The 13,254-nt window shown below is 38.1% G+C and overlaps 1 protein-coding gene across 6 annotated transcripts in view; it reads left to right on the top strand.

Moving 5' to 3' along the window:
* Positions 1 to 12,656, top strand: part of KIDINS220 (kinase D interacting substrate 220) — a 102,990-nt gene extending 90,334 nt beyond the window's left edge. For 5 of the 6 annotated variants that reach the window (XM_073896966.1, XM_025867708.2, XM_025867705.2 and 2 more), the window contains 4 exons: positions 398 to 529; positions 2,379 to 2,477; positions 3,490 to 3,726; positions 6,516 to 9,492. In XM_073896966.1, the coding sequence (XP_073753067.1) occupies positions 398 to 529; positions 2,379 to 2,477; positions 3,490 to 3,726; positions 6,516 to 7,778 (1,731 nt within the window). In that variant the 3' untranslated portion in view covers positions 7,779 to 9,492. Of the gene's footprint in view, positions 1 to 397; positions 530 to 2,378; positions 2,478 to 3,489; positions 3,727 to 6,515; positions 9,493 to 11,225; positions 11,283 to 12,196 lie in introns of those variants that run through there. The other variant, XM_025867711.2, reaches the window with a different exon arrangement.
* Positions 12,657 to 13,254: the final 598 nt, after the last annotated feature.

The following is a 13,254-nucleotide window of genomic DNA, read 5'->3' as shown; positions in this document are numbered from 1 at the left end:
AATATAGGCATCAGTAATTTTCCCTCTTTGTTCCTTTTTTTTTTTTTTAAACTCCTCCTTAAGGGCTGCACCCTACTCTTCCGTGGTCAGGCTGCAGACATTTGAGAAGTTAGCCTATGCTTGATTCATGGAATGTTCCATCTTCTTAGAAAAGTGGTTGTGATCAGGCTGTATTTGCTATAATACAAGCTACTCCTTCAAGTAAAACAGTAGCTAAATCTATTCCCTACTGGCATTTCCCATAGTATACACATTTACTGTTTTTAGCTTTAGTTTGAAAATTTGTTATTAATCAGAGTACTTCACAGTGCAACTCTGTGAATGTTTCTCTGTCCTGTGCTGTGTACATCTGGCATTAAAAGCTATTCATATGTGTATTTTTCCATGGCTCATCTAGGGGTCAGGCCCAGCCTCAGGAGCAGTGATATCACTGAATTCAATGAATGTGGATGCAGTATGTGAGAAACTGAAACAAATAGAAGGGCTGGACCAGAGTATGCTGCCTCAGTATTGTGCAACCATCAAAAAGGTGATGTACATATTTACCTGCCGACTGGAAGCAGGACTGAGGGTGTGGGAGATGGGGCTCCGTGGACAATGAACACTCTGTTTTTAGCTTCTCAAAGATGGATGCTCTGTTGAAATAGGAAAGCTCCAAATGGAAACATGATTCTTATTATTTTGTATCCTAAAATTGCCCTATTATTTCTTAGTTTATAAATGGATAAAAGAAAATAAAGTAGCTGCATTACAGTGTTATTTTTTAAATGACCTAATATAAGTAGAAATGCCTTGATGAGAAATACAAAGCTCTATGGAGCTTCACAGAGTAATAATAACTCATGTCTCCAGTATGCAGCATAGAACATTTGAAGCCTTTTTATGTGTTATTTTCTTTGATTATATTACTTATTTGTGACTTAATAATTATCAGAGTAAACCACACTTCATTTTCCCCAAACTGTTACTTTTGTGTCTTAATAGGACTTATGAGTGTGTCCCATTTGATGAACCTCATAGGTTTGATTAACACATTTGAGGGAGTTTATTTCTTCCTAGGTCCTGTTCTTGCCCTTCTAGTAGCTACCATGAAGTTGGACAGTAATGCCTGGGATTGAGGGAAGGCTTCCCATGTTACGCAAGGCTGCGTCCCTGTTATAGTAGATACTGCCACTAAATATGCTTTTTATGTTTTTTTCTAGCAGAGAACTACAGTAAAGTAAACATTAATAACAAGCCTCTAATGTTTGCATACTTTAAAGAATGGCATCTAAAAAGTTTTGTAAAGAATTATGAGCATGTATAGATATCATTTTACTAATCTCAGTCTACATTTAGGAAATATAAACTGCATTTACGTCAGTTTCCTTACAGCTCTGGCTAGTGCTAATCCCTGTTTGTGAAAGCATCAAGCACTGCCTTTCTGAGGTGCAAACCTGACTCTTCCAGGCAGCTTGGGTAGTGTCAGGAGAGGGTGAGGCCTCCAACTTGAATCTTTGGCAGTTTTGTTTCCATTATGACAGCATCTTCTTCCCACTCAGCTCTGCCGGCAGCCCTGGCTTCTGAGGCCCATCCTAGCGCCTGATCTCTTAAGTGTGGTGAACTGCCTTGCATTTCTGCAGCAGGACCTCTGTCCCAGGACTGCTCTGTACACTCATGTCTTCAGAATTAACTTGGAGACTGAACATTCCATCAGTTTTAAACAGAAGTATTCCATCATTTTGCCACAGTTAATAAATTCAGGTTGTGTATTTTGTAAAATCAGCAACCCACCTACTATTAATGAAGAAAATTCCATCTGTTCTTTTTTGGCAGAAATTAGAATTACAGAGACCCAGTGGTGACACAGTCATTTTTGGTGAATTTAATAAATTGGGAAATTAGTGGGTGGACATTCTTTGGCTGAAGTTATCTAATATAACTGATAAACAAGCTTGTCAGAGTTTACTTCATTTAGAACTTTTATCTGTGACTGACATACTTACAAGGACAGATGTCTTTGTCCCCTCCCGGGAGCTTCGTTCCTGTTCATATTTTACGAGATTAGAGGAGAAAAACTAACGGTTTTGTTTATTGTTCATGGCAGTGTGTAGGTAGTTTTGGAAATAGTTGGGAGGGTTAGCTCTTGGGTTGGTCCCTGAAGAGTGATTTGTTTTACTTTTGTGCTTAAGACACTTGGAAAAATACAGAGTGGCTGATGTTGTTCAAAGTCAGCATGCTTACAATATTATTACATAGGATAATAAACTTGTTTAGGTCAGTATTTTCTAGTCAGTAATGACTTTCTTAGTACTAAATATAAATGTACTTTTTAATCACTAATAATTCAGGTATCTCCTGTTTTGTTTGTCTTTATACTTGCATTTATTTTTATTCAGGCAAACATAAATGGCCGTGTCTTAGCTCAGTGTAACATTGATGAACTGAAGAAAGAGATGAGTATGAATTTTGGGGACTGGCATCTTTTTAGAAGCACAGTAAGATATTTTATGTTTATAGAATTATGTATAATATTGTATGAGGCAAGTGCTAATCATTACTGGTCCAACTGTTTTTCTGTATTTTTAAAAAACATGTAACAAATACATTTTACACTTAAGTATGACCCTTGTCTATTATGTTATGCAGAATATACACAGCAGCACGTGGTAACCTTTTCTTTGGGCATTTCACTTGGAGATTTGGGGAAGAGGTGACCTGCCGATTCTCTGTGCTTTCATTGACGAAGGCTTTCTCTTTGAACTGCCTCTAGTCAGGCTCCCTAAGCCTCTGGGCCTCGACCTTGGTGTCTGTCCTTGTCAGGCCTGCATTGCCCAGTTTTAGCAAGGATCATCATGTTAAGTCAGTTTAGGAACAACTCCCACCTTCACTATCTGATCATCCTTGGTCCGTGATCAAACTCCTCATTCCCCACCAACCCCCCAGATGATATCTGATCACTCTGGCCTGCCTTCAGCGAGAATCCTGTCAAGTTGGTTCAGTCAGAATTCCCCCTTAACCTTGATGTTTCCTCTTAGCAGTTTTCTACCCACTGACCCCCACCCCACTGCTTGCTATAAATACCTTCTCGTCCATGCTGCTTTTTGGATTGAGGCCATTTCTATCCTGAGGTCTCTTTTTGCCCATTGCAGTAGTTTCTGATTAGAATCTGCTTTCACCACATTAGCCACTGTGCAGCTCTGGTTCTCTTTGACACACTACAGTTGCGTTCTGTTTTGTTCTCCAGTTAAATTTTAAACTAAAGTAATAATAACATAATGGTCAGATTAGAGTGCAATACGTATATGATGGTGGTTTTGCCATTCTTTCTTTTAGTATAATTGAAAGATAAGCAGATATGTTTCAAATTCATTAGAAACTCACAAGAAGTCTGCTTTCTCATTTTCATTGTAGTAACTATAATGTTTTATTTTAAAAAATAATTTCTAAAGCTTCTAAAATGTGATTGCTCAGTGTGGATATTAATGTTATTTTTTTTCTTCTGTTAAGGTACTAGAAATGAGAAATGCAGAAAACCAAGTGGTCCCTGAAGACCCACGTTTACTTAGTGAGAACAACAGTGGCCCAGTTCCTCATGGTGAATCTGCTCGTCGCTCTTCACACAATGAATTGCCTCATACCGAGCTTTCCAATCAAACTCCCTACACACTGAACTTTAGCTTTGAAGAACTGAATACACTTGGCCTAGATGAAGGTGCCCCACGTCACAGTAATCTAAGTTGGCAGGTATTTATTAAATGTAATTTTTCATATTACTGAAGAGAAGTAGGGCGATTTTAATTCACTGGGAATATGTTGGTGCATTTATGTAGCCATTCAGAAAATACTTAATGAGTACTTCAGTGGGCAAGACAGAGGGCTCCCTATTCTTAAGGAACTGTATTTTTCTGAAGAGGACAGTGAGTAAAACAAAGAAAAAAGATCTTTTTGGAAATTGGCAAGAACTGTCAAAGCAATAAACTAGGGTAATGGCACAGAGAGGCAGTGGGAACTGGGCTGCTTTGGTTAGGCTGGTTAGCAGAGTTCAGGGTTCACTTGCTATTTTCTTGTTAAATTCATTCATCAGTGGCTAAGATACATCTATTTTGGAAATTTACCATATATTATCCCTTTGAGCAGCATAATCTGGTTGTCAGTACCTATACCCAGTATCCATGGATAGTCATTTTATTTCTGTTATCTGATATTAGATATGGGTGACTTTTTTTTTTTTTTTAAGATTTTATTTATTTATCTGACAGAGAGAGACACAGCAAGAGAGGGAACCCAAGCAGGGGGAGTGGGGGAGGGAGAAGCAGGCTTCCCGCTGAGCAGGGAGCCCGATGCGGGGCTCGATCCCAGGACCGTGGGATCATGACCTGAGCCGAAGGCAGACATTTAACAACTGAGCCACCCAGGCGCCCCTGGGTGACTTTCTTCTTTGGATGTTCTTAGCAGACAGGAGCCTGGGGAGGATCAGGAATAAAGAAGAAAGTGAGAGACACGTGAGAGGGAGTAAGGAGAGAATAAGAAAAATAAACTAGGGAAAAACAGAGTAGGTTGCAGAGAAGAGAGGAGACAAGCCAGGGCAGAAACGCAGTAAGTAGCTGCAGAGAAACTGTGCTGACAGCAGTATTTAGGAAAAGCAGCACCTGGTAGGTCTGCGATTTTTAAGGCAGTTTGGTTTGGCTTGGTACTAAAAACAATTTTTTGTTGTATCTTTTTATATTACCAAGTACCTTTTTCTTTATGTTGGGAAACTATTTGATCATTGGGTACTGACTGAGATAAAAATTCCCTTTTATGAGAAGATAAGCTCACACCTGACCCTTTCGTCCCTGTGTTTCTGTAGCAGTGTTTCCTTTCTTCTCCCTGGGATTCCTTTTAGTGTTACGTAAGAAATCCTCCTCCTCTGCTTTTCCACACTTGGTATTTCCTCCCGTGACCTGGGAACTCCTAGCCTTCCCATCCATGCAGCAGCTCTCCAACGGTCTTGTAATCTCAGAGTCCCCTTGCACTTTTAAAAATGGTTGAAGACCCCAGAGAGCTTTTGTTTATGTGAGTTGTATCTGTATCTTACATTAGAAATAAAAACTGAGAAACTTTAGAAATACTTTATTACTTTATTTATTTAAAAATAAACCACTTATGTGTTAACATGAATAACATTTTTATGAGAAATGGCAATATCTTCCAAAACAAGACAAACTGTAGTGAAAATGGGATTGCTTTGCAAATCTCTTTGATGCCTGGCTCAATAGAAGGCAACCAGACCCACTGCCCCCGTATCTGCTTCTGCATTAAATCTCTTGTGACCTCACACACCTTGGACTTCTGGAAGCCCCACTGGACACACTGGTGGTGGGAATGAGAGTGAGAGGCACTGGTATTGTCCTGTGATGCTCTGATGAGAGTTGTTTAGACCTCCTGGGTCCCCGAAGTGGTGTGTACACACTGCATTTGAGAGCGGAGATGACGCTGTCTGTACAGTCCGAATCCACTTGCAGGAGACCTTCTCAAGGAGATGGGTCGTTTTCTTCCCATGGGAGGAAGACTCTTGGCCTTATTTCTGCTTCTTTGCTTCAGCCTTTACTCTTATCCCTTCTTAGACTTCCTTGGTTCTTTTTCTTCCATTTCACTCCTCTTTTTCCTAATCTGTATTCTTTACTCCTCCCTTACCAGCTTTTCTGAGATCTAAAGCAATTCTAATCCTAAAACTTCACATTGGAAATCAAACTTTTAAAAATACTTCATATCCCTGTTTACTGGGACCTGACTGTTGGCCTCATGGCTTCCATTTCTGTTGATTTGGATCCTGTATTTGTCTTTTATATTGCACCCTATACTTTATTCCTTTTAAATTATTATTATTTTTTTGACACTTAGAGTACATTTTCCCAATTGAAACTTGTGTCGTACAAGTTAGAAAGGTTCTTTTTTTTTTTTTAAAGATATTTAGTGAATAATTCTTTTTTTCTATTTAAAAATATATTTTTTTAATTCCAGTTAGTTAACATACAGTGTAATATTAGTTTCAGGTGTACAATATAGTGGCTCAGCACTTCCATACAATAACCAGTGCTCACCAGAGAAAGGTTCTTTTTAACATACACTGAAAACTTGACCGTTTTGTTTTTGAGATATATCTTAACTCTAATCTTCTTTGTCTTTTCTAAGAGGAATTTTTATATTTTATCAACAAAGGTGACTTTTACCTTAAATAAAAGCTAAAAGTTTAAAGTGATAAAAATAGGTGCTAAGATTATTTGTTAATACAACCTTTAATTATACTTTTAAATATTAATAATAAACTAACTTTATTAAAATTTATATAAAGCTTTCTAATAACAGTAAAATTATCCATAAGTTCACAGCTTTCATTAAACTGTCTTATGTAGACTTCTTTTAAAAGAATTTGGTATTTTGAGGACTTTAAAAATTCTGAGTGTACATATATATTTCCTAAGTTGATATTTATTATGCCTTTTTTTTTTGCTTATTTGAATTTTTAAATTTATTTTTTTCTGTTTTCACAGTCACAAACTCGCAGAACCCCAAGTCTTTCGAGTCTCAATTCCCAGGATTCCAGTATTGAAATTTCAAAGCTTACTGATAAGGTGCAGGCCGAGTATAGAGATGCCTATAGAGAATATATCGCTCAGATGTCTCAGTTAGAAGGGGGTACAGGCTCCACAACAATCAGCGGCAGGTCTTCTCCACATAGCACATACTACATAGGTCAGAGTTCATCAGGGGGCTCTATTCATTCTAATCTAGAACCAGAGAAAGGGAAGGATAGTGAACCAAAGCAAGATGATGGAAGGAAGTCATTTTTAATGAAGAGGGGAGATGTTCTAGATTATTCTTCATCAGGGGTTTCCACTAATGATGCCTCACCCCTGGATCCTATTACTGAAGAAGATGAGAAATCTGATCAGTCAGGTAGTAAGCTTCTCCCAGGCAAGAAGTCCTCAGAAAGGTCAAGCCTCTTCCAGACAGATTTGAAGCTTAAGGGAGGTGGACTGCGCTATCAAAAACTTCCAAGTGATGAGGATGAATCTGGGACAGAAGAATCAGATAATACTCCACTGCTCAAAGATGATAAAGATAAAAAAATTGAAGGCAAAGTAGAGAGAGTATCAAAGTCTCCAGAACACAGTGCTGAGCCAATTAGAACCTTCATTAAAGCAAAAGAATATTTGTCAGATGCCCTCCTTGACAAAAAGGACTCATCCGATTCAGGAGTGAGGTCCAGCGAAAGTTCTCCCAATCACTCTCTTCACAATGAAGGGGCTGATGATTCCCAGCTTGAAAAGGCAAATCTCATTGAGCTTGAAGATGATAGCCACAGTGGAAAACGGGGAATACCACATAGCTTGAGTGGCCTGCAAGATCCAATTATAGCTCGGATGTCCATTTGTTCTGAAGACAAGAAAAGCCCTTCCGAATGTAGCTTGATCGCCAGCAGTCCTGAAGAAAACTGGCCAGCGTGTCAAAAAGCCTATAATCTGAATCGAACACCCAGTACTGTGACTCTGAACAACAACAGTGCCCCAGCTAACAGATCCAATCAGAATTTTGATGAAATGGAAGGAATGAGGGAGACTTCCCAAGTCATTCTGAGGCCTGGTTCCAGTTCCAACCCAACTGCTATTCAGAATGAAAACCTAAAAAGCATGACGCATAAGCGAAGCCAACGTTCAAGTTACACAAGGCTCTCCAAGGATTCTTCAGAACTTCACGCAGTGGCCTCTGCTGATAGTGCAGGCTTCGGAGAGGAAAGAGAAAGCATTCTTTAAGAGAAATAAGCAAAAGCAGAATAGTATTATACCCCATGACAGAATTGACCTGAGTTTATAGTGAAACCATCCATGCATGTCATCTTTGTATTTCATTCACAAATAATTAACGAATGGGAAAGTCTTTGGTAAAAAAAAACATACACTCTACAACAGAGGAAAGTATAAGAAAGGGTGGTTGATCAGTCAGCCTCTGCTGTCTTTGTAATTAGAAGCTTAAAAACTCGTTGTTATTGGAACTTTCATTGGCACACAACCCCATAAAATTTTTTGAGACAAGATCTAAGTATAAAGATAGGTCAGAAATATTATTAGATAGAAAGGGCGTGATTTGCCAAAGAAAATGGAAAGCTAGACACCCCTTTTGTACAACATTCATTCATCAGATATTCAAAGGAAGACATGGTGTTAGACGAACCAGAAGCAAATTTTGCTCTTAGAGGGTAGAAGATAAGAATTTGTAGGTTATGGAGTAGCCCAGAGACTAAATGCTCTATAAATTGAGAACCAGTGTTGTATATAATAGACATATTGTTTAACAAGGGCTTTAAAAATTGATAAGAAGATGAATGAACAGTGCTCAAAATAGAGCCCCAGTGACAAGACCTTTTTGAGCTTTTAGGAGAGTGGCCTGTGGGCTCGCCTCCAAATCCCAGACCTGGCTATAAGCACCATCCACCAGCTTGAGAACCCATGCTGGTCTCTCCTGTGACTCTTAAATGGTGTGCCCAACTTTTCTTAGCCTAGCAATGAGAGGGAAAAACGTGAATTCTTTCTCTGGAGAATCAGGGAGACATGGGTAATAATAGGCTCTAATAAATATTCATGGACCAAGAGAATAAGGAAATAATTACATCAGAAAGGTCAGTGTCACTTGACAGATGACAAGGAAATATTTAATTAGGTAAAACTAAATTATTGTCTTCTATGCCAGAGTAGAGTATGTCTATCTACTTCATCTATTCCAAAACTAGCATGCTAACCCCAGGGGAGGACCATAAGAAAGGATATACTTCTTTAAAATATTTTAAAATGTAACAAAGCAAGGGTAAAAAGCAGATAAAACTGGTGAGACTTTCCATTTATTGTTAGCAGGGTTAAGAGAATGATCACATATAAGTATTGTATGGACTAGAAGTGGACCCTGTCATCATGCATTGAATTTTTTTGTTGTTTTAACTTAGCCTATTTATGTAGAATTAATTTTGGCAGTATATCCTCAGTCACAGATAAGATCGTAGATGGTGAGATCGTAGAATGTGCAATTACCCAAATTTAGTGTTACATTTGTGATGGTTTTCACTTAATAGATTTTTATTAATACACTGAATAAATTATTTAGTTGACCAGTCATTGCACTAAATAGTTGCTGTTTGGGTTTCATTGCCTTGATGTTTGAGAATAATCTAACATTTCCTTAAAGTGTTTATTTCGCATGACTTTAACAAATGGTTTTAACCAATTAAAAAAAGGCAGGATGTTATTGACATTATATATTGAAATGTTAACATTTTAGTATTTATAGTGCTTTAGTTCACAATATTGTATAATTAGTAATTATTTCAGAGGCGATATTTTGTTCTTTTTCCGGTGAGTAGATGCAGCTTGATAGCTTGTTAAGATTGTCGTACATTCTTTATGCTGTTTGTGAAGTTAATACTAGAGTATTAAGTGTACAAATAGATTTAGAAAACAATAAAAAAATTGCATGTTATTCTGACTCATGAATTTTTATTCACTACAGTGATGATGATTCACATTTTGATTACAAATAAAAGAGTACTGTGTGTGTGTGTGTGTTTTGTCGTATGTGTGTACAGTTTGTGAAAGATGTTCAGGTTCACGGGGCAGATGTGTGCTGAGCTGCCCCATAGTCCTTTGGAGAGAGCATGGCTCCTAGGTCCCCGCACCTGGATGGTGCTGTGGCATCAGTGCCCAGCAGCACAACGCTCCACTGTGCATTTCTGTAGCTACAAGAAGTAGCTCATTCAGATCCTGGGAGGATATCGACTTAATTGTTATATGAGCATTGTGGAAAAGTTTTCTTCTCATACTGTTACAAGAAATTGACAAACCAGATGGCTTTTTGAGTCATACCATCATTACTTTGAAGCTTTGTGTCTATGTGTGCGTGTATGTGTGTCTATTTATACTATATAGCTCAGTCTGATCCTCACGTATACAAAACTCTGCTTTAAGCTGGGTGGAAAATGATAGAAAAGAAAATTGGTGCTTTAATCTTGCTAGTCCCTTCGATTCTGTGTCACTTAGAGTCTTACCATATTTTATAAATCATTCTGCCTTCACCATAAGCCACAGATAGTTCTGTTCACATAGCAGAACATTAAGCCCAGTCATTCACCTTGGACATGTGGAGTGGTGCATAGGAGTACAGCCCTCCTGTGGGGGAAACTGGAAATGGAAGGAAGCTATTGACATCTCTCAATTGATATAATTTTCACAGTGCTGAACGTGTAAGGTCAGCTCTCAAATTCTGGGAAATTTAAGCATTCGTAACTGAACCAACATTTCCAAAATTGACGGGAAAATCTGTTTTTGTGTGATATTTTGTTTATGTGAGTTTTAGATAGCAGTCAATAATTTTAATTGCCTAGCCAAATAATTTTAGAAATTTATTTGCTAAAATTCTCAACTTGAGAACTCTTTAAAGATCATTTGCATGTTGTAGTGCTACAGGAAAATACATTTGTAATCATGATTTTTTTTTTCTTACAAATACTAACCATTAGAAAATACTGTTTGAATGAAATTAAATTCTTTATTCTTCTGGCTAAAATACTAAAAAGGTTTTAAGGCTAGATAATTTTTGGTTATACCAGGAATTCTCAGCCTATTTAGAAGTATCCCAGAGTTTAAAAATCCCTGAATTCCTGGCTCACTCTTGAGTAAATCAACACAACTACCCGGAAAAGAGGGAACTAGAGGTCACTGTCCCCTTCACTTTGTGGGTGAGTGACACTGAGGGTAAAGGAGGGAAAAGGGAAGGTGCGATAAAATTAATTTTGGCAAACACTTGAGACTGAACGTCTAGGCTCCCTTATTCCCTACCTGCCCTTTTAGACTTATGCTGACACTTGGCAGAAGGGAAGAAGCAGGCGGGGAAACTTTCTTGCTTGGGGGTACAGGTGAGGGCTGGCTAGCCTGGGGTGGGCTATTTGAAATGATTTTTTTTAATTTTTAATTAATTTTTAATTTTTAATTTCCTGGTGGTGGTGCCCCTTACCCTTCCCTACCCCATCATTTCAAGCCTAGGCCATAATTATGAAAATTAATTGAAAAATAGAAATTTATATGTAACAGTGAGCCTGCACTGGATGGTCTTTTAATGGTTCAGCACTTCAGAAAGGTTGAGAATCCTTGGTTGAGACTGATTAACTAGAAAGAGAAATTAAAATCTTACGTAATTTTAAACCCTTTCATGTCTAGGAAGAAAATGCGGCCCTTGAAATAGATACATCTTCAGAGGATCCAATTTAAACTAAGGTACGTAAAAAATCAGTTTTCGAATTCAACTAGTTTTAAGCCAGTTTTTAGACACAATTCTCACCAATTAGAGTATATTCTTACTGCTTTAAGAAACAGAGTTAGGTAAGAAACATCTAAAACCATCACTAGAAACAAACTACTGTCCCCTACACAGCCAAAACTTTGTAAGTAAAATTACTAGTAAAGCACAGTCTTGGTTTACACCGTCCTGAGTTCGCTGTGCCCAGGTCCCTGTGGTGGCTGAAAGGTTTCATTAACTCAGCCTTACTCGGACTCAGAGCAGAGAACTTCTTGAATGGGGCTTGGGTGGCTTGTATGATTAGCTCCACCCTGAATTTCCCATTACAGTGAGGCATCGAGAAAATAAAGAATTTATAAGAACATAAAAGGGTCCTGCAGAAGGAAGAGCAATTATTTCCAGACTCTCAGTAGTATGACTCTTGAAAAAGTCAATGAAAATGTCAATGATTTGATCTCACTGAAGACCAAAGTTGGCAGAAATGTGAATTACACAATCTGTGTGATAAAGGCGGTGTGATTGTTTTCGAGCACACAGTATTCTGAATGTGCCTATGGAGTGTAATCAGCAGTCATTTGTTTACAGAGAACACACTTAAGTCCTGAATTTTCTGAGTCTGAATATGGTTTTTGTAGTGCTACTGACATCAGTGATAGACATCAGGAGCCCTTTCTTAGTTTTGCCAAGATTTAACAAAATGTGAAATAATATATGAAACCAAATTATTAAAATTTGAATAAATGACCTTTTACTATTAAAACAAATATAGAATTACATGCTCCATATTATTCAAATTAAGCTGTTTGAAATAACAAAGATTGTCTTGATTACCCACCATCATTTTCTAATTCTAACATATATTTTATACTTATTTACCTTGTTTTCTTTCAAGGCAACAAGGGCTCTAGATCTTAGTACCTTGCCCGTAGACCATTTCTCGTGACAATTCGGTTAGCTTCTCACGGTCGGCTTCCTCACCAAACCTAAGGGGGTCAAGAAGATACTACCTACCACTCAGTAATCCTGCTACCCAGTCGCTGGAGAAGAGAGATTTGTTCACCTCTACCAGTTTTCTTTCCTAGTAGTTGTAAAATTTGAATTAGTTTTAATGAAGTTTTCTGTTTATGAAATTCTAGATAAAAGCCCAAATGTATAGCAAAAAGCATGTCAATGAACTTCACAAAACCTGACATTTCGTATCTTCTAGCATCTTCTTGGTCAAATATGTAATAAAAAGTTAGATTGTTGTTTTTAAAATTCTAGCTCCTGATACTAGCACGTTTTTAGCTAGCATGTTTCTGAGAACTCATACAATGTATGTTATTATAGTTAATGCACATTAAACTCTTTGTATTCTTTAAAAAGTTATTTTCTTTTTGAGTTCTTTGTGTTTTTCTTCCTCTACCTTTAACCTGACTTTGCTTTTTTTTCTTAAGTTCTTTTTTTTTTATATTGCCATATATTTATCCTATTTTACCATAAAGCATTCCTTAGCAGAATGGGACAGAACCTCAAGACAGCTTTTAGACCAAATCTTGGATTTCAGATAGCCAGTGGACCTCGAGGCAGTACTTGTCAAGTGAGTGAATAAAGTCTACCGTAGACTTGGAGAGTCTGCCCGCAGATCCTACACTGTGTCTTAAAAATGCTGAACTGGAATGCCTTCACACTGTGGCTTTGTGCTGTAGCTCCTTACAGGCCCCCAGGGCTCCCCATCACTTTATCCCCGCCCTGCTACCTGTCTGGCCGCTGTAAGCTTTTCTGTCTGGGACTCTGGGAGTCTGTCAGGACATTTATACCAGGCTTTGTTAAAAACTCCCGGGGAGGGCTATCCACAGCGCAACCTGATAAGCGCCCTCACTTTAGAGTGCTAGGCCCTGTGCCCCGTGGGTGTGTCTGTAATCGTCAACGCGCTGTAAGCTCTTTGTTTGGTACTTTGTGGAGATGCCC

Source organism: Callorhinus ursinus, unplaced genomic scaffold (assembly GCF_003265705.2).
Source record: "Callorhinus ursinus isolate GAN/ISIS: 27379988/994484 unplaced genomic scaffold, GSC_fseal_2.0 scaffold10, whole genome shotgun sequence".
Classification (NCBI taxonomy): domain Eukaryota; kingdom Metazoa; phylum Chordata; class Mammalia; order Carnivora; family Otariidae; genus Callorhinus; species Callorhinus ursinus.
This window is presented reverse-complemented; position numbering and strand designations above follow the sequence as displayed.